The sequence below is a fragment of the Amia ocellicauda genome, chromosome 5 (assembly GCF_036373705.1).
Source record: "Amia ocellicauda isolate fAmiCal2 chromosome 5, fAmiCal2.hap1, whole genome shotgun sequence".
NCBI lineage: Eukaryota > Metazoa > Chordata > Actinopteri > Amiiformes > Amiidae > Amia > Amia ocellicauda.
The window spans coordinates 19,705,927-19,730,704 of record NC_089854.1 but is presented as its reverse complement, the minus strand read 5'-3'; the positions used below and the strand labels follow the sequence as shown (position 1 = coordinate 19,730,704).

Below are 24,778 nucleotides of genomic sequence, written 5' to 3'. Positions count from 1 at the left end.
TGTTAGTGTCTTAACAACCGTTCCACAGGTGCATGTTCATTAATTGTTTATGGTTCATTGAACAAGCATTGAAAACATTGTTTAAACCCTTTACAATAAAGATCTGTAAGTTATTTCGATTTTTACAAAATGAATTTTAAAATACAGTGTCCTGAAAAAGGGACGTTTCTTTTTTTGCTGAGTATATGTGTGGGTGTATGCGTGGGTGTCTGACTATGTGCAGGATGTGAAATGAGGTTGATAGACTACTTTTAGTGTCCCCAGCCCCTCTCTACACACACACACACACACACTCTCTCTCTCTCATTGTATGTTGTGGTCTGTGCGAGTGTGTTGAAGTGAAAGAGGTTGCCTGTCCACAAGCTGCCACAAGGGGGCGGTGTGCGCGTACAGAGCCCGAGGAGGCGGACGTGCGTGGTCTCATGTAGAAACAGACGATGTTCAAGACACGCGTGTGTTCGCCGAGTACGTGACTCCACAGCTGTACATGCCTGTGCCAGTGACACATCAGCATCAGCGCACATACACAGGGCAGGGAGAGGGACTCAACACTTCTCATTCCTGTTGCATAGCTTGGTTGTTATAATCACCATCATCATCATTATTAATATTATGAATGTATTATTGTTGTTATATTGTATAGCTCCCTGGGTGATAACAGACACACATATCAGGCAGGTGTGACAGACCTGCTCTAGCTGACCAGTCCTCCCCAAATCCCACAGAGGAAGAGAGAGTGGGACAGAGAGCGAGATGGAGGTCAGGCCAAAAGGATTCTGGACCTGGCTTGTGTGTGTGTGAGTGTATTTGTCTTTGTGTTGATGTGTTTGTGTGTGTGTATAACTGAATGTGTGCATGAGCAGCTCGTGTATGTGCCTTTGTGTTGATGTGTGTGTGTGCATTTGCACATGCGTCAGTATCTTGTGTGTGTGTGTGTGCTGTGTATGAGCCTTTGTGTTGATCTGCCGGTGTGTGTGTGTGTGCATGTATGTGCCTTTGTGTTGATGCGTCATTGCGTTTGTGTACTTGTGCGTCAGCAGCTCGCGTGTGCGTGGGGGGGTCCGCTGTCAGTCTGTGTTAAACCTGCATTACAGACTCCATCTGATCTCGCTGTAACTAAACAAACGTCAGCAGCTTGGGAGCCGGAGACGAGTGCGAGACACGACGTCCTCAGTGTCAGAGCTCCGTGTCCAGGTTTAGACTCCGCTGATTGATTGATTAGGTCCCTCCACCCCCACTTCAGTCACTGACGGAGAAGAACGTGTGGGGGGGCAGCTTCTGTTCCAGGAGGAGAAGGAAGGGCAGGAGGGAGGCTGTGTTGCCATAGTAACTGCACCTGGGAGATGAGGACCGTCTCCTGGAATAGGGAAGGGGTGTGGGGGTGGTCAGGGGCTCATGCGTCACCCCTCCGTCACTCTGGTGCCTCAAAAATGAGCTGCCAATTAAGAGGTAATTAATGGAGAGGGAGAGGGCAGCGTTCTGTGACCCCCGCACCCCTGACTGTGCACACCACTGCCCTGGAACAGTGTGTGTGTGTGTGAAAGAGAGTGTGAATCTGTGGGTGTGTGTGTGCTGCTCAGCTCACATCCTCAAGGGCGTGCAGTTATACGTCTAATGGAGTCACTACTCCTGCTCTCTGTCTGTCTTATAAGTTTAAAACCACTAGTGCCAGGAGCGATACAGAGAAACAGGACTGTGAGAGGAGAGAGGGGGGGGGTGTTCGTGGTGGTATTGGAGATTTACACAGATAGCGCTGGGCAGGAGGAGCCCCGTGCAGCCAGCCAATCACAGCCTGCCCCATCAGGAAGAGAGGACACAGTGCCTCCCTCAGGGCGAGGAGATAGCAGGATGGCACACCAGTATTACAGCATGACTGTGCCTCACACGAGCACGGGTTACACACACACACACACACACAGACAGGCTGAAACTCATTATAAAAAAGCTTTATTGACATCATTAAGTTACACCAGTGCCAAAACATTTACAAACATGACCAGTGCACACACACACACACACACACACACTGACACAAACCTCCTCTCCACACACTAGCACCACTGTGTGGAGGGTGGAGGAGGGATGTCTTATCTTTTCACAGTTTTTTTTTTGTTTTAATATGTTCTGAGGAAGAAACTAGACACCATACACACAAGGAAATACAGCTGACTATGCAAATACACTCCCTCTCACAGGACAGCTCGTGTCTGCTCTCAGTGTGAGCATACTGACAGATTGGCTGTGTTTGGGCAGGTGACGGGGAATACTGACACACACTGACACAAACAGATGCTGACATAGACACAAACACTCTTCAGCTTTTTCCAGGTTAAATGCCAACTCCCCTCACCAGAGACCAGTGGCAGTGCCCCGGCTGTCCTGGCATGTCCTGTGTCCTGTGTTCTGGTGCTCCAGTGTCTAGGAGGGAGGGACTCAGTGGGCTGTTGCAGCTCTGTCCGTGCCAGGGGCCACCCAGTCCTGGACTTTGCCCCTTCCGCTCCACGCTCTCCCTGCCAGCCTCTCTCTGTGCTGAGAGGGACAGCCTGCCCTCACTGCAGCCCTGGGTCAGACGCATGGACACAGACAGGACACACTGGCACTAAGAACATGTCCCGCAACTCTGGAAATCACAGCAGCACTCAGACAGACACACACTCACACAAGGAGTACTGAACCACCTCCAACACAGTGCAGGCGCAGACCTCTCCATGCTGAACAGCCATTGTCTCAGAGTATATGTGTCTGTGCAAACTGAGCCCATCTGAGTGTCTTCAAGTGTGATTGTGTGTGTGGTATTTTGTGTGTGTGTGTGTGTGTGTGTGTGTGTGTGGGAGACTCACCCCTGTGCACACACTCACTGACAAATCCACCCAGAGCACTGTTTGCACACCTGCACAGTGACAACACCCTGAACTGAACAATCGCCCTGAACACATTGCAGAATAATTGCTAAGTGACTGACTGATCTGCTGACTAATTTATTTAATGAATTAAGTGAGTCCAGGCAGATGGGGGTACGGGGGTTGGTCTGGGGGGCTCCTCAGCTCTCTGAGAAACAGACAGGAGCCCTGCTGTGGTGTGTGTGTGTGTGGTGGGGGTATTCTTGCAGAGATGACACCACACTGTAAAACACGACACTACAGCCGGAGTACAGTACTCCTGCTACAGCTGAACTGATCACACAGTGGAAGCTAACTGGCTTTAAAACCACAAACACTTTAATTAATAAGCAAACACGAGCCCCAGAAGGAGGAGGCAGACAAAATGAGGCCCAGGACGGATAAAGGCTGCCATACGCTAACATGTATGTGTCAATCACGATCAACACTGTCCCCCAAGACACAAAAAGCGTCCCTTTTAATAAACCCATATTATTGCATATAGTTGTTGTAATTCGTGTTACACCTCAGTCTGAATGATATATTTTTGTACTGCCTGGTCTGCTGCCCAAGGGAAGTCCACGCACTTACTTACAGTCGTGTAATGATGAGTAGTGTTGTGCTACAGACTACACACACTGTAGTCCTCGCAGCGCTACCCTGCCCCGGAAGCAGCGTCACCGCAGGGCAGCCGGGGTCACGGCGCGCTTCGCTTCCGGGTCGCCGGCCTGCGATCCAGTCACAATTCAACACGAACAGCATCCAGCCCGATAAAGGCGCCTGCGCAGTGCGGCCTCGCTCTCTGCTTCCTACGCTCCGTGCCACGTTAGTAGCGGCAGAGACGAAACCCAGCGGCTGCCCTGCGAAGACACGAAGACCGACCGACACACCCGGGTCTCGCTGCCCCTCAGACACACACACGCACACCCGCCCGGACGGAGCTGCTCTCCCGTGTCCTCCCCCCGCTTCCCACAAAGAGCCATGAAGATCCAGCTGCTGCTCGTATTGTGCGCCCTGTCCGCCGCCAGCCGGGCCGACATCACCGAGGAGGAGGACGTGCTGGTGCTGAAGAAGACCAACTTCGAGGAGGCGCTGCTGGCGCACCCCAACATCCTGGTGGAGTTCTGTGAGTAACCGACCCGGCGCCAGAGCCCCCTCTCTCCCGGTCTGTGTGGACAGTCCAGACAGCCTAGGCTCCGGTGCGTCGCTGTGGCCGGGGCTCGGTCACTGCTGAAGGGGTGTGCGGGGATGCTCAGCGGGGCTGTGTATCCTGCGTCCTGCTGATTGAGTCCCGCTTTCGTGTCAAACGCTCAGGATGTGCACCGACACCGGCGCAGAGTGACTGACAGGACTGATGCTTTTTCTGCAGTTCATTGAGGCCCCGGTTCCCGTCACACTCTTGCACCTTTTGTAGCCATCTGTAATGCACGTCAAACTGAAGTGGAAAACAAATGGTAACTTGGCGAACTAAAGAGTCCCGTCGAGATCGTGCGGTGCGGTGCCCCCCGGGGATCAGTGCCACTCTTGCATGGGATGCATGTTGTTGTGGGTGGGCTCACGCGTGTCCCCCCACAGTGCCCGTCTGGGGGTCTCTGCTGCTCCGCGCTCAGGCGAGACTCCTCTGCACGCCTGTCCTCCAGTTTAAACTCCCTCCTGAGGGGCTCGTTTGAGCAGTTTTAAATGGCTGATTGGCCTCGGATGCCAGATATACAAATCCAAAACCACAGCCAAGTCGCAGGTCGCGCTGGACGGTGGTTTCGGGGCTGCGGTGCGGTAGATACACGACGCATTTGCATGACTGGCTTGTGCGGCAATTGAAACTTTTTCGATTTCGGTTCGCGGTACTGGAAAGCGTAAAGCCGTGCATTGTTTTATAATGAGACCCTGCGCACCTAATTGTGATCCCCTATTGCTAGATTAAGTTTATTTTCAAATGCGGGGATTAATTTCTATGGTGGGATGGTTGTGCTAATGTATTTTGCGCTTCAGATCTCGAATGCATCGTTTTATTAACTTGCAAAAAAGGGATGCATTTGCCAACTTGTTCAAACAATTCACACACAACCCCCTCCATTTTGTGGGGTTAAATGCCTGCGGAGCGCCTGGACGGTGACGGAATTGAACTTCCCAGCCGGTGATGAACAGCCGGGACGTCCAGTCAGAGGGATCCCAGTCTGCGCTCCGCCAATCAGCGCCTTACAGGGCTTGTTTGCAGTTCGGGGGAGAGGGGGCGGGCCCGTCCGGGCAGGGTGCGCTGTTAGGTCGACGTGTACTTGGGACAGTTCTGACGATGCGTTAACCATTGCGTTAACCTCCCCCATCCTCGCCTTGGAATGAGTTGTACAACTTCTCCATGCCTCAGTCTGATGAGCTTTTTATAGAAAGTCCCTCAGATCTATAGATTAATAAAACCTTTAATTATAGCTTCACTGCTTCTGAATATCTGCCCATTCCCTCTTTAAACGCAACAGACATGAGCCTGTGTGTCAGGAACTCGGAGCTGCTGTCTCACTCCTACAGAAGGACATTCTGATGGTTGTACCTGGTCTCTTCTGTGGGACCAGTGTGCGCCCAGCAGGGGACCGGATAGCTGTGCAATGATACTCTGGATTAGTTGTAAAATTTCTGGTAAATGCTGTGGCAATACGTGTAAACTCGTCCTGCCAATAAAGCTAGTTTTTAATTTGACTGGGTGCCCGATGAAGGCAGGTTTGTAGACTCTGGCTCCACGCTGCCAACGCGCTCTGACCTTTACACCTGAGGCCAGGCCTGGCTGATGTTGGCACTGATTGGGAAACGGTCGGGAGTCTTGCTGGAGTGGTGCCGATAGGGAGCTGGTTAACGTGTTGGTGTGATTAATCTGCACAAGCCCCTCCCCCAGCATGTTCAGTTAATGTGTGCGTGTCCTAAATGAATATTGACAAACCTGCTTGACGCTCAATTTTGTAGACTTCCTCATTTGCACATATCGGTCCTGTTAAGGATGTACTTCCTGGTTTCAGTGCAGAGAGCAGTGACACCCTATTGCCCAGGATGGGCTGCAGTGGTGTGGTGTGCAGGCTGGTCTTGGTCCCTGCTGTGGTGAACCAGGTGGCTCCTGGTGTGACTGGCTCCCACTGGGCCCTGGGAGCATAGTGTTTACAGTGCGTGGTGTGCAGCAGTAAAGGGGTGGCTAATTAATAGCTCATCTCATTAGCCAGGAGCTCTGAGGCAGGGCAGGCTGGCAGAAGTGGTTGAACCAGGAAGCTTGTTCTCTAGTCTGAGGCAGTGTTGCGCTGCGCTGCGCAGCGCAGCACAGCGGTATGTTGGGTGATCACGTGTAGGCTCTGTGTTTTAAGGTGTCTCTGTAGGGGCCTAATCCTGTTTCTTTCTCTCTCTGCTCCAGATGCTCCCTGGTGCGGGCACTGCAAGGCCCTGGCCCCGGAGTATGCCAAGGCCGCCGGCATGCTGAAGGCCGAGGGCTCCGAGATCCGCCTGGGCAAAGTGGACGCCACGGAGGAGACCGAGCTGGCGCAGGAGTTTGGGGTGCGGGGGTACCCCACCATCAAGTTCTTCAAGGGCGGAGAGAAGAGCTCGCCCAAGGAGTACTCGGGTAAGGAGGCAACGGCGGTGTGCTTCTCGCTGCATGATCTTGAGTGTGAACGCCTTAAACCGTAGGGCGACACTTCGGTGGAATCAGTCTGCACAGCTGGATTCAATTGCTCAAGCTAGCTGTCCGACATCTAAAAGCCCTAGATGCAGTCGGACAGTTAGTGAGCCACCACAGTCCTGTTTTCTGAGATTGAGCTGCACAGAATCGGTCTCGGCTTCTAGGAAGCCTAAAAACGAACGGTTGGGTCAGGTTTCTGAGCCACGGCCCGGTTCCCCCAGGGGACGTGTCCGCGTGCAACTTGTGGAGTGTCGGCCAGCAGATGTCGCATTCCTCAGCCGTGACGGGGCGTCTCTCCCCTCGCCCCCACCCCCTGTGCCCTCTGGAGTGATGTGCAGATCCTCACGTTTTTTGCTGTGTTTGTGTGTGTAGCTCAGAGGGAAGCTCCCACACCCTCAAATGAAAGGGTGGGAAGAGCTGTGGTTCATCCTGACCACAAGCAGGGAAAGACTCCACATTCATTTCTATTAACCAGGACCTGAATGCCTGACAACACGATTACTTTGTACTTTGTAATCCCTAAGGACTTTACTAGTGAAAGCTGACCATGTTTATAAACAATCTACCATTTCTGACTCAACTCGAGTCAGTTGGAAGAGCATCAGATTGCAGGTTGGAGCATGTTGGGGAGCTTTGACTGCCAGATCTGCTTTGAGATGAGACTAAATCCAGCCTGTTCTCAAGCGGTTAAAAGATGCCAAATCTGATCGCCTGGTGCAGCTAGAGCTTTTGCTGCTGGGCCTGGTACGGCATCCTCTACGCTACAATTGGCCCCCGGTTGCCATGCCTGCTCCCCTCTAAACCTCCCGTTCTCCCCACAGCTGGGCGTCAGGCTGATGACATCGTATCCTGGTTGAAGAAGCGCACTGGCCCTGCTGCCGCCACCCTGACCGAGGCCACCCAGGCCGAGGCGCTTGTCACCGACAATGAGGTTGCCGTCATCGGCTTCTTCAAGGTGAGAGGGGTGTGGGTTTTAGTTGAGGCGTGGGATGGGGCAGGTGGAGGCGTTCTGTTGTGATTGAGTGACCTGTGTCTCCCTCTCCCAGGATGTGGTGTCGGAAGATGCCAAAACCTTCCTGAAGGCTGCGGAGGCTGTGGACGATGTCCCGTTCGGCATCACCTCCTCCGACGAGCTCTTCTCCAAGTACGAGGTCACCCATGACTCCGTGGTGCTGTTTAAGAAGGTGAGACGGGTTCTGCTCTCCTCTGAGCAGCAGAGGGAACCAAATTGCTTTCCAGTGAGCAATTGACACTTATTTTACAGAAAAAAAAAAAGTCCTGTGAGGGAGTCTTTACAGAGCTGTGACTCAGTGGTCCAGTGTCTCCAGTGGGGGGAGATGTCTGTCCTGCCAAGAGGCGGTCGGGGAGTCCGTCACTGGATCTGGATCATCGGTGTCCTGTCGGCCCTCGCTGGCCTGAAATCAGCACTGCACTCTTCAGCTTTTATCAGGGTCTAGTGTGACTCGGTCAGTAAGATGACTTGGGTGGCTGGGGGAGCCAGTGGGGGTTATTTAAAGGGGTATATAATGTATATACCTTTTATTTTTTACATATAATGTTAGTGCTTGAATAACAAGTTGGCAGAAATTCCCAAACGCATACAGACTACACTCTGCCAAAGTGTTGCATTCTGGGACACTTAAATCGACTCGAACCGTGTCTGCACTTGGGAGATCCAAAATGAGGCTGAATGAGATCCTGCCCCCTGAGTGGGAGTATCAGCAGTGACCCCCATCTGTAAACGTCCCGTGACTGCTGTGCTGCTTTACTTCACTGTAAACCTACAGGCTTAGATTTCTCATCCTGCCTGGGGACGCAGTGAAAATGATCCGCTGAATGGGTGCGGAGACTCGTCGGACAGGACCGGTATTGCTGCTCCGTTTCTGCCCATAAGCAGATGAGTCGGTTTGTCCTCGGCTGTTTACTGCCTCAGTGAGGGAGTGTGGAGGTGGTGGGGGCGCAGTAACTCAACCTCGTCCTTCTGAAATCCAGAGCAGGATGTCTGTGCTGGCTGCTGTGACTAAATTGGGCACGCCAACCCCTGTGCAGTGCATTCTGGGAATACCCTCAACCCTCACTCCTGCCATTTGGGGAGGGGGCGGGGGGGGGATGTCAGCGTTTCGCTCGTTATGTAGCCGGGCCCCTGAAGTAATCCTGAAAGCATGTACCCTGTTCTGGTGGTTTCTCTTCAGCCCCCCTGCTGTTACTCAACTCGGGGTCCGCAGGGGTCTTTCGTCATGCTTTATGCTGTCCCTGGCAGTGTCTCTGGGTGTGAATGAGCAGAGTCTAATCTCCAGGCTCCCTCCCCCCATCTGATTGGCCTGTTTGTATGCCTCTGGGTTCTCTAAGGTCAGTGCTTCCCTGCGCTGTCTGTCCGTCCTGCTGGCTTCTGATCTGGCAGAGCTCAGGTGTAATTTAAACCTGATCGCTCTGATCTGCCTGACTGGAGCTTTTGAATTGTAACTGACCGGCTGGAGACTTGTATCCAATGTGTTGAGGCACTAGCGTTCTCAAAGGTACACGTGCAAAACAACCAAAGTAAATTAAGCGCATTAGTTCGGTTGACTGAGAGCCTCTGTTTGGGCTCTGCAGCACAGTGACTGCCTGGGGAGTAAATCTGGCTGCTGCACCCGTTTCAGTGCTGTGCCTTTCCGGTCCCTTGTGTGCTCTGCATAGGCGGCTAAGTCACTTCCTGTGCAGGTTGCTGAAGCGGCTGAGCCAGTCTGACGACTGTGCTGAAACAGACTGTAGGGCTGCTTTGGGTTTGGTTTCCCTTCCCTCCCTGTAGGGGGGCAGTCCCTGTCCAGCTTCACACCAGGCTTAGTCTGTTCCTGATTCCTGACCAAGGCCTCTGTGGTACAATATCATTCGCCTTTGCTTGGATTGCCCCTCAATGGAGTCCTGCACTGTGTTGTACCTGATGTGTAAAAGTGTGTATTGTGTATTGTGCTGGCTGTCTGGTGAGCTGCACTAACCTGCCCCGTCTTCTGTTCCTGCAGTTTGACGAGGGACGCAATGCCTTCGAGGGAGAGGTCAGCAAGGACGGCCTCGTGTCCTTCGTCAAGGCCAACCAGCTGCCCCTGGTCATCGAGTTCACAGAGCAGGTAACCCTGACAACCCTGACTGCTACGGCCACCAGCTCTCTCTCCTCCGCCACCTTCCAGCTGAGCTGTTGGCTGTCTCGATGGTTAATCTCTCCTCTGTCTCCCCCACCCTCAGACTGCCCCGAAAATCTTCGGAGGGGAGATAAAGTCCCACATCCTGCTGTTCGTCCCCAAAGCCGCCTCAGACTTCAAAGTAAAGATGGACAATTTCAAGAAGGCGGCAGAGGACTTCAAGGGCAAGGTGAGGCCTGGTCCCCCTGGGAGGCGTCTCATTGGAGGACAGCCCAGTCAGTTCAGAGATCTGTGTTGATTTGGACTCTAGCCCCTGCTGACCCCTCTCCATCTTCCTTTCCCCCCCCCCCCCCGCGCTTGCACCACAGATCCTCTTCATCTTCATCGACAGCGAGCTGGACGACAACCAGCGCATCCTGGAGTTCTTCGGGCTGAAGAAGGAGGAGTGCCCTGCTGTGCGGCTCATCACTCTGGAGGATGAGATGACCAAGTACAAGCCTGACATCAATGAGATTACGTCTGAGAACATCGCCGCCTTCTGCACGCGCTTCCTGGATGGCAAGCTGAAGGTGTGTGCGCGCGAGGGTGCGGAGGAGCCGACTGGCGGTCTCTGTCGTGGGGCCGGGCTGCTGGCTGGGCGCTGTGTACTGATTCCCCTCTATCCGTCTCTCCGCAGCCTCACCTCATGAGCCAGGACATCCCCGAGGACTGGGACAAGAACCCGGTGCATGTTCTGGTTGGGAAGAACTTCGAGGAGGTAGTCTTCGATCCCAAAAAGAACGTCTTCGTGGAGTTCTGTAAGTGTCCCGTCCCCCCCTTGCTGTTCAGCTGAGGAAGTGAGACTTGCACGTGTATTTTGGGGTTGGCCGAGCGCCGCGTTAGTCTTCTGCCGGGAGGTCGCCAGGCTCCTGTTTTATGGTGCGAACTGTAAACCCTGTCGAAGGCTGTCCCGCGTTGCTGGCCGATGAGGCAGCCTGCCTTTCCTGCTGAAACCCGACTCTCTCGTGCAGTAGGGGGGTGGGGGGGGTTCAGGTCAGTGACGGGGTGGTTTACTCTGGCTTTAGATGAGGGGGCACCATGTTGTTCTGGGACAGTCTTCTCTGTAGACCGGCCCCCTTGCGTGTGGCTAGTTTTACCCCTTTTACCATGGTGTTCTCTCCCCATAACCCTGATTTACTGCTTCAGTGCCCAGGGGTGAAGGACTGCTGTCTGTCTGTCAACTGTCGGTGCTGCATGGACCCTCTCCTGCCCTGGCTTCTGTGCCAATCTGACACCATGGTAACCTCTCCCCTCTCCCCCCAGATGCCCCCTGGTGTGGACACTGCAAGCAGCTGGCCCCCATCTGGGACAAGCTGGGTGAGAAGTACAAGGACAGCGACAGCATCATTGTGGCCAAGATGGACTCCACGGCCAACGAGATCGAGGCCGTCAAGGTGCACAGCTTCCCCACGCTCAAGTTCTTCCCCGCGGGAGACGAGCGCAAGGTGAGTGCGTCTCTGTGCGTCTCTGTGCGTCTCTGTGCGTCTCTGTGCGTCTCTGTGCGTCTCTGTGCGTGCTTCAGTCTTACTGGTCGCCTTCTCTCTAAGGTGATCGATTATAACGGTGAGAGGACGCTGGAGGGCTTCTCGAAGTTCCTGGAGAGTGGTGGCAAGGATGGAGGGGCGCCAGCCGGTGATGAGGACGATGTGAGTGGAGCACAAGACTTGGGGGCAGGAGGGAGGGCGGTGTGGGAGTTTACTACTTCAAATTGTAGTGCCTAGGGCATAAATGCTGAGACCCCCCCCCAGCCCCGTTTCTGGACTTCCTCCCTGATCAGCTGCTGCCCCAGCCCTGTTGCTCTGTGCCCCTCCCGATTTACACCCCGGATGGTGGGGGCTGTGTGGAGCTGCTGTCTGTGCAGAAACTCTTCTGGCATGTCTGTGAGTGCAAGGCCTCATGCGGAGCCTCGGGGTTGGGGGGGCCGAGAGGCCAGTGTGTGTGCTGCATCGCCCTTGGCAACCAGCCAACACACGTGACCCCTAGCCTGACCCCTCATGAATCACTTAACAGGGGGGAGGCTCCCAGCCTGTGTTAGGGTTTGTTTGTGGGTTTCCACAGTGCGGAGATCGGGTTGCCTCATGACTGAACCCGTAGATCGAGGTGAGGTATAACCGGTTTAGTCTGGCTGGCTTGGGCCCAGTGGAGTTCGTGGAAGTGGCTGTCCTGGGGCAAATTTGCCAATAAGTACTGGGGTATCCCATGATGCTGTGGGGCAAGAGGGCATGCGTTTCTCATGTTCTCCCTCTCTCCGTCTCAGGACCTGGAGGACGTCGAGGAGGGAGACCTGACGGAGGACGAGGGCGAGGACTCTGACTCTGATGGGGAGCACGCCGGCCACGACGAGTTCTAGGCCCCGTGCCGCCGCTGAGCCCTTGTCACGCCAACACTAACCTTTTCAGAACCCGACCTGCTCAAAACCGCCCGCGCCACAGGACTGGACCAGCCAGCCCCCCCTCACCCCACCCCCACCGGCACTGAACCAAACCAACGACTGCCGAACACGGAGTCGGAAAAGACTGCGATTATCACTTTTATTTAACCCCGCGTCACCTCTCCCCTCAACCCTTGTAGGACCGTCTTGGGTGCAAGTGTACATTTTAACCCCATTGCGCCTGGGCGGGGACTTTTCTTTCCTTTACTGGCTCCAATTCAATGCGGGGGAGGGAGATGTACTGCCCTGTTCCTGTTCCGGCAGAATATTTCCCTTTTAACACATTGCCCTTTTTCCAGTTAAAGCTCACTTCTAAAGGGGTCCACCTGTGGGACCAGCTCGGGGGGGCTGACCCCTTCACTCGCCACAGCAGGCTGGCCCCCCGTCTCCAAGGCCAGCGGTTGTCGTTTGAAACCCAGCCTCGTTTCCATCACTGTTTTGGATGGACAGTTCTGTTCTGGGGTGGGGAGCCATACTGTATCTGTACAAAAACTTGGCAAACCCCAACCCCCTTCCCAGTTATCTCGACAGCCTGCCTGCTGATTTATATATATATATTTTTTTTTTTATATATAAATATAGATTTAAACTTGGGCTACAGTTTTTTATTTTGTATTGACTTCAGTTAACCCCTTCCCTGCAGTGTTCAGATTTTAAGTTGTGCTCCTCCGGCCGAGTCTGTCCACCGTGTCCCGCAGCCCCTCTCCCCCCCTGCCCAGCGGCACGGTGTCAGGCCGAACTCCTTGGTTACCGACAGACGATTATTGTAACTCCGAGGATGCTTCCCCTGATCGACACACTCCTCCTACCTCCCTGGGGGACTGGGGCTTGGGTGTACCCCTGTTTTGCGTGACGGTGGGGGGCTGTGCTTGTGTGTGCGTGTGTGGGGGCGGGGGGTGGGTGGGTGTGTGAATGTAATGGAAGACTGGAGGAAGGAGGAGAGAGGGAAGGGGGGAGGTAAAGGGTTTTGAATCTTAGACTAAATCATTCCATCACACTAAATCTGAGTGGAAACAACTGGTGGCCAAATAAAAGATTTAAAACCAGCACTGTCTGAAGCGTCTTCATTTCCTATTTGGTGTGGCAGAGACTCGTGACTTCCTGTGCCGTTTTACAGACTCTTGGCCTCCTGGAAATAGGTCTGTGGTGTGAGTTGGGTTTTGAAACTGATGCTTGAATGGCCAGCTCTAGTTGGGTCTGCTATAGTCCAATTGCTAAATTTTGGGATAACTTGGCATAAACTCTGGATTTTTTTCATCTTGAAAATGACCTCAAAGTTCAGCCAGCTATGTTATCAGGCAGCATGTCCGGCATCTTAAACCTGCTCTCTGGCAGGTTAACTGGAATGATGGTACGTTCCTCTACACAGTGGGCGATGTAGAGAATTTGAATCTGCAGTGTGCTATGTGATTTGAAATGTATTTGTAAGTACTGTGTAGATGCACTATTTTGATTGTAGTTCTATTCAGTTGAATTATATCCCCTTTTGAGTTGACCATAAGTGTTGTGGGAATAGGGTATTATTTTTCAGAGATGTTTAAAACATTGTCAGGGGCTATTTTCCTTTCAAAAATAAGTTTATGGTGGCAAAGGCATCAGGGATCAGCCTGTGAATAGAAATAAATCTGATAGGATAACACTATATGCTTGAAACCTTGATGTTTGTGTAGAGAGAATGTCCAAATTCACACTTGCAGCCAGCTTTTTATCCAACCATTAATTTTCCTTCTCCACCTTTCTCATATTTAAGGAACTGTAATGTATAATATGAAATAATATAGATGTTGAAATACACTGCTCAAAAAAAATGAAGGGAACACATAATCGGAGTATAACAGCCAAGTCAATTAAACTTCAGGAATATCAATCTGTCCAGTTAGGAAGCCTAAGTGATTGTGAATCAATGTCACCTGTTTTGGTGCAAATGAAAGTGACAACAGGTGCACTGGAGAGGCAATGACAAGACAACCCCCAGAAAGGGAATGGTTTTGCAGGTGGTGGCCACATACAATTGCTCTCCTTATACTTCCTGACTGATTCTTCTCTAGTTTTGGGTTTTGATAGTGTCCTTCTCACTACTGGTAGCATGAGGTGGTACCTGCAGCCCATTCAGGTTGCACAGGTAGTCCAGCTCCTCCAGGATGGCACATCCATACGTGCCGTTGCAAGAAGGTTTGCTGTGTCTCCCAGTACAGTCTCGAGAGCATGGAGGAGATACCAAGAGACGGGCCGTTACACGAGGAGAGCTGGACAGGGCCGTAGAAGGGCATCAACACAGCAGCAGGACTGGTATCTGCTCCTTTGTGCGAGGAGCAACAGGAGGAGCACTGCCAGAGCCCTACAGAATGACCTCCAGCGGCTACTGGTGTGCATGTTTCTGACCAAACTGTCAGATATATTTTGTTTGAGATCCGATGTGTGATTTAAGTGTTCTCTTAATTTTTTTGAGCAGTGCAACTTTCTATACGGTATCCTGTTGGCCAGCACAGAGCTCTATGTAATATCTGCATATGTCTGGGATAAATTACATTGAACACCACTGTGGTTTGGGGTCATTGACATTGATGCAGTAAAAAAACAAACTAAAGCCATTGTTTGTCAGGCTTCCCTGGCTTTTGCAGTCTCCACAGTATTGGCTTTATTCAATATAATGTCCTTTGTCTTCTCAAACACTTCCATAATAAGCGTAGAAATAGGCAGCAGCTCTTTTACCAGATCACAGTTTCGGCACCACTGAGCATCCTCTCGTATCCAATTGGGATTGCGTGCTTATCCTCGATGAGTGAAGTCTGACTTAAGCTAATGAGCTATTTAAATCCAAGATAAGTGTTGGAAGAACTGAAAATCCCAGATATCAGTTAGCGAGCTAGCTTAAGCCAGGATAAATCAACTTAGTCTGACTTCATTAAACCACGTACGAAGAATGGACCCCCGGTTCAACAGCATGTTCAAAACAGAGGCACTGACCTGCTCCTGGGGAGAGAGCCAGGGAGTTTAGGCCAGGGTCTTGCTAGAAAAGTCCAGCTCCAGCGTGCTGTGGCTGCGACAGAAACAGCTTCTCTAAAATGTGTCAAGCTTAAAAACAAGAGTTATTAGAGTGACTAGCAGCTGCCAGGCCAGTCTGTGTTTACTGAGCTGCAACAAAATACGTGTGTGCGTGAGAGGAAGCGTGTGTTTTGCTGTTGATGTCTTCCTGCTAGGATTCCAACATCATGTCCCAGATAAACATCTGACTTCACCGTCCTGGGCCTGCTGCCCCGCCATTGCTCGGTGTTGCACAAGGCATTGACCAGCAGACTGACTCACCAACTGACCGGCTGATACACTGACTGACTAACTAACTGACACACTGACTGACTGATAAACTGACACACTGACTGATACACTGACACACTGACTGGCCGGCTGACACACTGACTGACTGACTGCCCTGCTGACTCTGTGGCCCCTGGTTGCTGGTCTGAAATGGTTTATTTTTCCCTTTTGAGGTATAGAAGCAGCAATCGCTGGAACCTGCAGTACGTGACCTTAACCTCCTCCTCCTCCTGTAATTGATCTGTCTGTGATGGGGGGGCTTGTGTTAAACAGACCGACTGTAACGCAAGGAAACCAGGAGCTGAGCTGAGCTGCCCCGGGGGGGATTGCTGCAGTAAGGGGAGATGTGGGGGGAGGGGCCGGACCCTGGCCACTGTGCGGGCAGCCTAGGTCACTTGATCTGTGACAGCCCCCAAAATAGCCCCACAGAAGCTATATAGGGACCCTGCCTCCCCACTGGTTGGCAGAAAACAGACAAGGACCGTAGACACTTCAACAGACAGAGAGAGGACAGAGACATTGGACAGAGCAACTTCGGGAAGGACTTTTTTCAAAGAAGAAGAGCAGGAACCAGAATTAAACACAATTACAAGAGAGTGGGAGAGAGGCGATACTGAGGCTCGAAGGCTTGCACTCTCACTTGTGTTCTGGATTTACCCGTGAGGAGGCAGAGCAGCCCGGAGTGGGGCAGGAAGGATTACAGTTGTCTGATTGGGTCTCTTTGGAGTGGGCCAACCGTCCCCAATATCTCGTTTATCGGGATGAAATATCATTACCAGTGTCCGGTGTCGCGGTACAGCCGGTCGTTGCCGGTCAAGCCTGTGAGGACCGTACACTTCCCCAATGATGTTGTGTTCCAGGACCACATCCGACAGGGCGACCTGGAGCAGGTGGGCCGCTTCATCCGGGCCAGGAAGGTTCGGCTGGACACCATCTACCACTCTGGTGAGCAGGGCTCTTCCTCTGTGACTGGGGATTGTGAGAGTGAGTTTGAGTGTCCCTATCTTCCAGCCCCTCTCACTCTTCTCAGTGTCTCAGTGTCTCAGTGCTGTGTCTCTGTGTCCTTGTGTCCTTGGGGTGTGTCTCTGACGATGGGATACAATACCTATAGTGTCTCTAGTAAGCATTTGTTGAGTGTTCAGAGTACGGACACCAGTTCATACGGCTCTGGCAGCCAACTCCAGCGAGGCAGACTGTAAGAGTCTATAGCATAGTTTTGGGCATCTCAGGGCATTGTCCCTGTCACTGTGTGTCTCATAGGCATGGCGTGTCCCTGACGCTGATTGTCCCTGAAGCTGTGTGTCTTGCAGGCATTGTGTCCCTGATGCTGTGTGTCCTGCAGGCATGGCATGTCCCTGATGTTGTGTGTCCTGCAGGCATGGCGGCGCTGCACGAGGCGGTGCTGACAGGGAACCTGGAATGCGTGAAGCTGCTGGTGAAGTACGGTGCCGACATCCACCAGAGGGACGAGGATGGCTGGACACCCCTACACATGGCCTGCAGCGACGGATACCCACACATCGCCCGGTGAGACACGAATAGTGAGCTGTAGTGACCGGTCCTGTATTAAAGTGGACAGAGGCTGTGAGCTGTAGTGACCGGTGCTGTGTGTGTGTTAGAGTGGACAGTGGCTGTGAGCTGTAGTGACCATTGTTGTCTCTGTCCTGCCTACAGGTACCTGCTCTCTCTGGGCGCCAGCATGGAGGCAGTGAACGAGGAAGGCGAGACACCATCTGACCTCATTGACCCCGACTGCAAGGAGCTGGTCACCCTCTTCAAAGCTGTGGGCGTGGCCTGAACTGCTTGCTCTGATTGGGCTTGTCTGCTCCTTATCAGCCTTCTTTTGCCACCGTGACGGGATGCTACAGATTGTTCGTCCTTTCACAGTGCCCTCCCACCCTGCACCCCACTGGAGGCTGAAAGCGGGGGTGGGTTGGCCGTCTCCCATTGGTTGCCATGGGGGAGAGGCGGGACACCTGAAACTGCTCTGTGAAGGGCTGGTTCGGCCGCCAGTCGCGGCATGTGCTTCTTACTGGCTGATCTCAGCCGCACAGCAAAAACAAAAACAACCGAAATACTGTTGAGTGCTTTTTATTTTTATACCAGACATTCTGTGTGACTTTTAAAGGAGTGTGGTCGAGTGTTGCCGTGCTGAGGTGCTGCTCAGTGTGGCTGAGTGTAAAAGCCCGTTTCTGCTGAACTGACACGGCTGTCACTGCAGGGAGACAGTCCCGAGGCGCTGCCATGACCACCCTGCCAAACTGCGGTTGTGGGCAGCTGTGACTGAACCGAATCCACAGACGCTTCGTGGCTCCAGCTCTCACTGCTTAATCCACTCAGCACTAGTGGCATACTGCATGTAATACACACACTGTGCACATGGTATACACACTGTATACACACTTAACATGATACACACACTATACACACTTGAATATACACCATACACACCCTGCACTCTTACTGACTATGCTACCTGTGTACGGCACTTGCCTGAACTGCTACCAGTCTTACCCTATGGTTACTTAAATAAAGTTTTTATTATTATTATTATTATTATTATTATTATTACTATTATTATTATGAAGATGATTATTACCATATGACAGAAATGCAGCTTGTGTTCGTTTACAAATTTACCTTTCCACAAAGAACAAAAAAATAACAAAAACAAAACCATTCATCCCACCTTGCAGAGAACAACATTAAGTCACATATCAATTCTGATATAATATTAATGGTCTTTGGGGGGGTAGTGGGAGGGACCTTCGGACCAGACAGCTGTCGAAGACAATCGATGTTCCAAACAACTTCATGGTTCACACCTCCACACACCCAGTGTATTATGGGTCATGTATATGGTCGCAAACCTTGCCTGAGCCAATTGTTAAAGCGCACACACTAATTCCCACATGCATTAACTAGAAAGATGACACCATTAAGACAGGAGCACAGACTCTACTCTGTAATGCTCCATTGCTGTTGGATGTAAACTTTAGGTTAAACTTTTCTCTAGTTTCTCTAGTGCTCTGAAAAGAAGTTCAGATTAATTGATCATTTTAAGTAGTTTAATTGAAAATAAGTACAGTTTTAATGTATACTATTTAAATGAATCATACTGTTTCAAAAGAAGGCTGTGCAAATGTTTCATTACAACTGCAGATAAACGTGTAAGTATGAGACTGTGTACAGAACGCAGTCCTGCCACCCCCTGTCGGCCGCTCATGGTATCGCCCAGCCAAGGCCGCTCTCAAACCAAACTTTATCGGCAGCCCCCGCAGACGGACACTCGCACACAGTCGAGCGCGGCTTCCGCCCGGCCTTCCCGGAAGAGGTTGGTTGGCATTGGCAACGTCACGGCCGGCGGAGGCCTCGAGCTGCAGCGAGAGCGACGAGAAAGAGAAAGAAAAGAAAGAAGAGAAGAAAGAGAACGAAACAGGTTTGTGGGAAAATAAAACGACCCCAAACACAGCGCTGGCGCTCTCCAGCCCGCGACCCCCGGCGCGGGACCCTCTCGACCCGCCGGGCTGGAGGAGAGAAAGTTGCGCTCGACTCGGTGTTGCGTTGTGCTGTGCTGTGCTGTGTTGTGTTTGATTGTTGTGGTGTGTTGTGTTGTGTTGTGTTTGATTGTTGTGGTGTGTTGTGCTGTGTTGTTTGATTGTTGTGGTGTGTTGTGCTGTGTTGTGTTTGATTGTTGTGGTGTGTTGTGCTGTGTTGTGTTTGATTGTTGTGGTGTGTTGTGCTGTGTTGTGTTTGATTGTTGTAGTCCGGGGCATACAATGAGCGCGATGCCCCGAGATCAGACCACGATGGGGCTGTGAGCGTCAGTGACGTCTGTGCGAGGATGCGGTTCAGTGTGTGTGTGTGTGTGTGTGTGTGTGTGTGTGTGTGTGTGTGGCTGGCTGGCTGGCTGGCCCGTGTGTGTGTGTGTGTGTGTGTGTGTGTGTGTGTGTGTGTGTGTGGCTGGCTGGCTGGCCCGTGTGTGTGTGTGTGTGTGTGTGTGTGTGTGTGTGTGTGTGTGTGTGGCTGGCTGGCTGGCCCGTGTGTGTGTGTGTGTGTGTGTGTGGCTGGCTGGCTGGCTGGCCCGTGTGTGTGTGTGTGTGTGTGTGTGGCTGGCTGGCTGGCTGGCCCGTGTGTGTGTGTGTGTGTGTGTGTGTGTGTGTGTGTGTGTGTGTGGCTGGCTGGCTGGCTGGCCCGTGTGTGTGTGTGTGTGTGTGTGTGGCTGGCTGGCTGGCTGGCCCGTGTGTGTGTGTGTGTGTGTGTGTGGCTGGCTGGCTGGCTGGCCCGTGTGTGTGTGTGTGTGTGTGTGTGTGGCTGGCTGGCTGGCTGGCCCGTGTGTGTGTGTGTGTGTGTGTGTGTGTGTGTGTGTGTGGCTGGCTGGCTGGCTGGCTGGCCCGTGTGTGTGTGTGTGTGTGTGTGTGTGTGTGTGTGTGTGTGTGTGTGTGGCTGGCTGGCTGGCTGGCCCGTGTGTGTGTGTGTGTGTGTGTGTGTGTGTGTGTGGCTGGCTGGCTGGCTGGCCCGTGTGTGTGTGTGTGTGTGTGTGTGGCTGGCTGGCTGGCTGGCCCGTGTGTGTGTGTGTGTGTGTGTGTGTGTGGCTGTGGCTGGCTGGCCGGCCCGTGTGTGTGTTTGTGTGGCTGCCTGGCCCGTGTGTGTGTGTGTGTGTGTGTGTGTGTGTGTGTGTGTGTGTGTGTGGCCCATGGAAGTGTGTGGCTGGCCCGTTGTTGGATGGATGGATGGGTGTGTGTGTGGTTGGCCGGCCCGTGGAAGTGTGTGTGTGTGTTTCTGTGTGTGTGTGTGACCGGCCCATGGATGTGTGTGTTTGTTTGGCTGGCCCGTGGATGTGTATGTATCGCTGTAAGTGCGTGAATGTGTTACACGGGACGTCCTGGTGTTGTGAGAGGGGACCCATTTTAGAAAGTGTCGATCGGAGCCAGTGGTTTCCTCTGTCTGTTTCACCCTGTCTCTCTGTATCTCTGTTTGTCTGTCCGCCACCCTGTGCCGGCCGCCCAAGCCGGGTGCAGGGACTGCAGTGCCAGTCTGTGTGTTAAACTGTCTCACAGTTGTTTTAACGCTCTTCAGTGTACATATAATCTGCGCAAGAAACAGAACAAGACAAGTAAGGGACTGGAGATGAGGGTGGATCACTTGTATTGTCTCAGTGACCCACAGCACATGTGGTATTTTTTCTCTAAATGTTAACTTTACACAGTTTGGAAAGTCAGCGTCATGCCCCCCAATTTTAAAGCGTTTGGACTGTACCACACACACACACACACTCACAGTCATCTCCAACATGCTTTGATATGTCATTATAGTTGTATGACAGTTGTGTGTGTGAGGTGTGTGAGTCAGGATGTAGCAGCTCTATGGGGCTGAAACTTCCTCATATATGTAGATGTGGCTGGTTCTGTCAATCTGTCCTTTTCCTTCAGTTCTGCTGTGACAGTGTTGTACTTGACCAGCGGACAGTCCTGTGGAAAGGTCGTATTTTATATAACTGTGCTTCCGTTTAAATCTCTCTCTCTCTCTCCCACTGTCCCACCCCTCTCTTTCTCACCCACACTACGCTCCCCCTGACCTCTTGGTGTTGCTCCCCACCGTCTCCATGTGCAGGGCTCTCTCTCCGGGCGAGGAGCATCACTCAGGAGCAGAAACGTACGTGGCGTGGTGGAGAGAGGAAGAGGGAGAGAGTGGTGACTGAAGAGTGAGAGGGAGTGAGAGAGAGAGAAATGACCAGGTCAGTGGAGCTGAGGGAGGGAGGGAGGGAGGGATCTGTGTGCTCATGAAGGAATTAATGTTTTGAAGAGCTTTTATAATCCGTCTCATCGCTGCCCATCCCTCTCTCTGCAGCTCATCAGCCTCTAGGATCGTTCACAACTATAAGCGGACCTCCAGCCCCCGGTCCCCCCCCAGCGTGGGCGAGCTCTTCACGCCGGCCCATGAGGAGAACGTACGCTTCATCCACGACAGTGAGTCTCTCCTTACTCTTGTCCAGGAGGAATCGCCCCCACTCTGATAATACTCACAATGACTGTACTGACTCTGCCTGTCGCCCCTCAGCCTGGCAGTGTGTGCTGAGAGACATCAAGACCCCCCAGGGCAGCGAGCGCAATGACCGGGGGCCCCAAGAGTACGTGGAGAAGAACCCCAACCCCAGCCTGCACTGTGAGTACTGTTAGTGCTGCTCACTGTGTCTGTGTGTGCGAGGTGTGTGTCACTCTTGTCACGGTGTGCGTGTTGTGTGTGCGTCACTGCCCTCACACTGGGAAGTGTCGTTGTTGTGCGCGGTTGTGGTGGTGACGCTTGTTCTCCTCTCTGGCAGCGTTCACTCCGGTTGACCTGAGTGACCTGAAGCGCCGCAGCTCACAGGACGCCAAGAAGTCTTAGTACCACCCCCCCGTGTGGCGTCCCCTGTGGAGAGCTCTCCTCCTCCTCACCCCATCAGTCAGTCCATCAGCTTCCTCTCATCTCCAAAAAAAAACCCCACCTCGCCAGCTCTTGCTTCCCGCCCCCGCCGCCCCCCCCCCCCAGACCCAGATGCCATCGCCTCTCCGTGTCGACCCTCCAGGCCCAGCGGCCTCGGACTGGCTGGCCTGGCGTCGGACTGTGCAAGAGCCGGGGTGCCATGGCCGAGCTTCTCACCGGGGGCCGCCACCACTTCCTCCCCTCCTTCTGGCGCCGGTCTGAACCGCTCCGGCTGGCCAGCATCCCCCTCGACCCGTAGACACCCAGTCTGTGCTGCCCTGAGCCATGCCATACCAGGGGAGAGGAGAGTGGTGGAGAGACGGGAGGTCAGACGAAGAGAGGGGAGAGGAGGCAGGTTGGTGTGCTGCGGCGCCCCCTCTGGCCACACGGCACCGCTTGGCTCTTCCTCTGCCAGCTTCCTCCCCCTCTCCACCAGGCTCGGCACCCCAGCCCCTCCCTCACCGGAAATAAACCAGGAAGACAGAAACCTCTGTTTCGCTGTGATGCCCGGTCCACGTGCTCTCCGGCTCCTCTGCTCTACTGGGCCTGGGTCAGGAGTCCCACGGCTGGTTTTGGGTTTGGGAACAGCACCACCTCTTGGGCCCAGCTGGCGTCCCCATGGTGTGGCGCCCTCTGGCTGTGTGCGGCGTCCGTGGCTCGTCCCCGAGGAGGTGAGGTCTGTGCTTCGGTCCCTGTGAGTTCAGCAGCATCGTCCACCCTGCTCCCCTTCCTTCAGCACCGACCCAGATTTCGATGAAACTCTTCAAGGTCTTCCAGGGAATGTTGCTCAGGGGCATCTCTCTCTCCAGGATGCCCCTCTCCTCCTCCTCTTCCTCCCTGCAGTCAGATCAGCAGTGCTGGGAGGCAAGAGGAGCTTGCTGCGGGGTTATTTTATGCAAAAAAACAAGATGACAATAATTAGATGGACGTGTGAGAGCAGCCGTGTGCTGCCGATGCAGGGGTCTGCTGTCACCGCCTTGCCCTCGACCCCCGCCCGAGCTGGAGCCTCATGGAGCCGCAGCCAACAAAGACGAGAAGAAAAAAGTCAAACCCAGCTGGACTGTTGAGACGGATGTGATTCTGCAATGAATTCTCCCTGACACAGCAGGTGGAGGGGCGTTCAAACGGCGCTGTGTGTGTGTGTGTGTGTGTGTGTGTGTGTGTGTGTCTGTCTGTGTGCGAGAGGGAGCGCCGGGGTCAGGGCTGCCATGTTGGGTTTACACGGCTGTGTCGAGAGGGGTTGGCTGCGGCGAACAGAGGAGGGACCCCACGGCCCCCTGGGTGCGAGGGCCGTCCTGCTCTTAAACCAGTGTTATCTGTTGCTTTTTCTGAAAGTGAGACGACTTGCACACAACAACAACACAAACAACGTGGATAGAGACTGGGGTTTGTAATGGGAGAGTACTGTGTAAATAAAGATTTCTTTAGACTACTTGTGATTTATTTGTATTAATGTTTGAAAATGACCCCCCAGTGCCCTTAATTTCACCTGCACGAGCGGAGAGACCAATCTCCCCCATCTCACTCTGTCCCTCGATCGGTGTTAGTGTGGCGATTGTTGTTTCTGAATCGTTTGCCGGCTGAGGTGGATTATTTTACCCATCGCCCTGGGCAAAGGACTTTGGCAGGATCTACTGTTATACCCCAGAGTTTTTGTTTTTGTTTGTTATTCCGACAAATGTGCCAAGTGCTGCTCCAGTACCACAGTGTCCCCCCTGCAGGTCAGGGCCGATTTACGGAAGAGTTGAGGCTCCTGTGCTCAGTCTGGGCCCCAGATAGTCAAAATATAAACTTCTGATGGGCGGCCGAGACGTGACGCTCTGCAAGCAACAAAGAGAACGGGAAGCTGTGGTGAAGCGTCACTTCCCTGCTGCAGCCGGTGCACAGAGCAGGGGTTGTGTGATTGATTTATAATTCCTGATGTTATTTTCCTGTCTTCAAACCTATAACTCCCATATGAATAAGAAGCTTTTGATTTAATGATTTCCTCTCGTTCGTTCTCCGTCTTTCCTCAATGAAGCAGACTCCTTTCTGGGCAGTAGGCCTGGAGTTCGAGCACTAGAGGGCGGCAGTGTGGTGCCGGTGGGAGAGAATCGGGTTGACGGGCTCAGTTCAGAAGGCACCATGTTTTGACCCCTGATCTGCCACACGACAAGTAGCTGTGTGGAGATCTAATTGTCTAATTGCTTCCTCTTCCCTTTGTTCAACCTCCTTTCCCTCCTCCTCCAGGGCCCAATGTGAGTTGCTGGAGCAGAGTGTGTACAAGTGTGTACAAGTGTGTATGAATGAGTACTTGCATGGGATTTGGGGAAAGACTGGTACTGCAGATTCGCGGCCCGGTGGACAGGCAGGCTGTGCTCTGAGCCGTGTTTCCCATGTGAGGTTATTGTTAGCTCAGCTCATGGCCATGTCTGTGTCCCACGGGTTGCCTCTGATTTATTACTGTGGCCGTGTGATCGTGGGCTCGGATCATTAATAACAGGATTCTGCCATCTGGCCTGGGCACAGTGTTCTCGAGTTATTCTGAGACCTGGGAAGTTTGCCGATGCGGTTAATTATTGTGAATTAATACTGAAATTGTGGGAGTTGACAACTCTGATTCGGGTCACTCACCTGCACCCGATAAATATAAATACCCTGTCTGGAATCCACCAACAGCGATTGTTGCATCATGTCCCACCTCCTGTCCTCAGCAGCACACTGATACACAACCCCTACCCCTGATACAATCTATTATTATTATTACTATTATTAGGTCGCCTCACATCCAGGCTCTTCCCGATGCTCGTACGATAAGAAGAACTAAAATACTGTTTTATTGGTGAAGTATTTTACATTACAATAAAAAACAATCAAAACAAATTTTAATACTCATGATTAAAAA

At 52.7% G+C, this 24,778-nt stretch overlaps 3 protein-coding genes and 1 long non-coding RNA gene across 4 annotated transcripts; 3 read left to right on the top strand and 1 right to left on the bottom strand.

The window, feature by feature from the left end:
* Positions 1-1,930: 1,930 nt before the first annotated feature.
* Positions 1,931-3,657, bottom strand: LOC136749679 (uncharacterized). The gene is made up of 2 exons (XR_010816776.1): positions 3,475-3,657; positions 1,931-2,560 (listed from the first exon to the last, which is right to left on the bottom strand). It is a non-coding gene; the product is annotated as an uncharacterized LOC136749679 (long non-coding RNA).
* Positions 3,657-13,160, top strand: p4hb (prolyl 4-hydroxylase, beta polypeptide). Its single transcript, XM_066704163.1, has 11 exons — positions 3,657-4,005; positions 6,265-6,471; positions 7,350-7,483; positions 7,575-7,712; positions 9,528-9,632; positions 9,748-9,873; positions 10,013-10,213; positions 10,321-10,441; positions 10,947-11,128; positions 11,231-11,329; positions 11,941-13,160. Exons 1-11 carry the CDS (start codon positions 3,861-3,863, stop codon positions 12,031-12,033), a joined length of 1,551 nt encoding a protein of 516 aa, XP_066560260.1. The 5' UTR covers positions 3,657-3,860; the 3' UTR covers positions 12,034-13,160.
* Positions 13,161-15,907: 2,747 nt separating this feature from the next.
* Positions 15,908-17,979, top strand: ppp1r27a (protein phosphatase 1, regulatory subunit 27a). Its single transcript, XM_066704164.1, has 3 exons — positions 15,908-16,374; positions 16,806-16,956; positions 17,104-17,979. The coding sequence occupies exons 1-3, from the start codon at positions 16,191-16,193 to the stop codon at positions 17,225-17,227; spliced, it is 459 nt and encodes a 152-aa protein (XP_066560261.1). The 5' UTR covers positions 15,908-16,190; the 3' UTR covers positions 17,228-17,979.
* A 769-nt stretch (positions 17,980-18,748) lies between these two features.
* Positions 18,749-23,326, top strand: mcrip1 (MAPK regulated corepressor interacting protein 1). The gene is made up of 5 exons (XM_066704155.1): positions 18,749-18,868; positions 21,043-21,166; positions 21,280-21,398; positions 21,490-21,594; positions 21,752-23,326. Exons 2-5 carry the CDS (start codon positions 21,159-21,161, stop codon positions 21,814-21,816), a joined length of 297 nt encoding a protein of 98 aa, XP_066560252.1. The 5' UTR covers positions 18,749-18,868; positions 21,043-21,158; the 3' UTR covers positions 21,817-23,326.
* Positions 23,327-24,778: the final 1,452 nt, after the last annotated feature.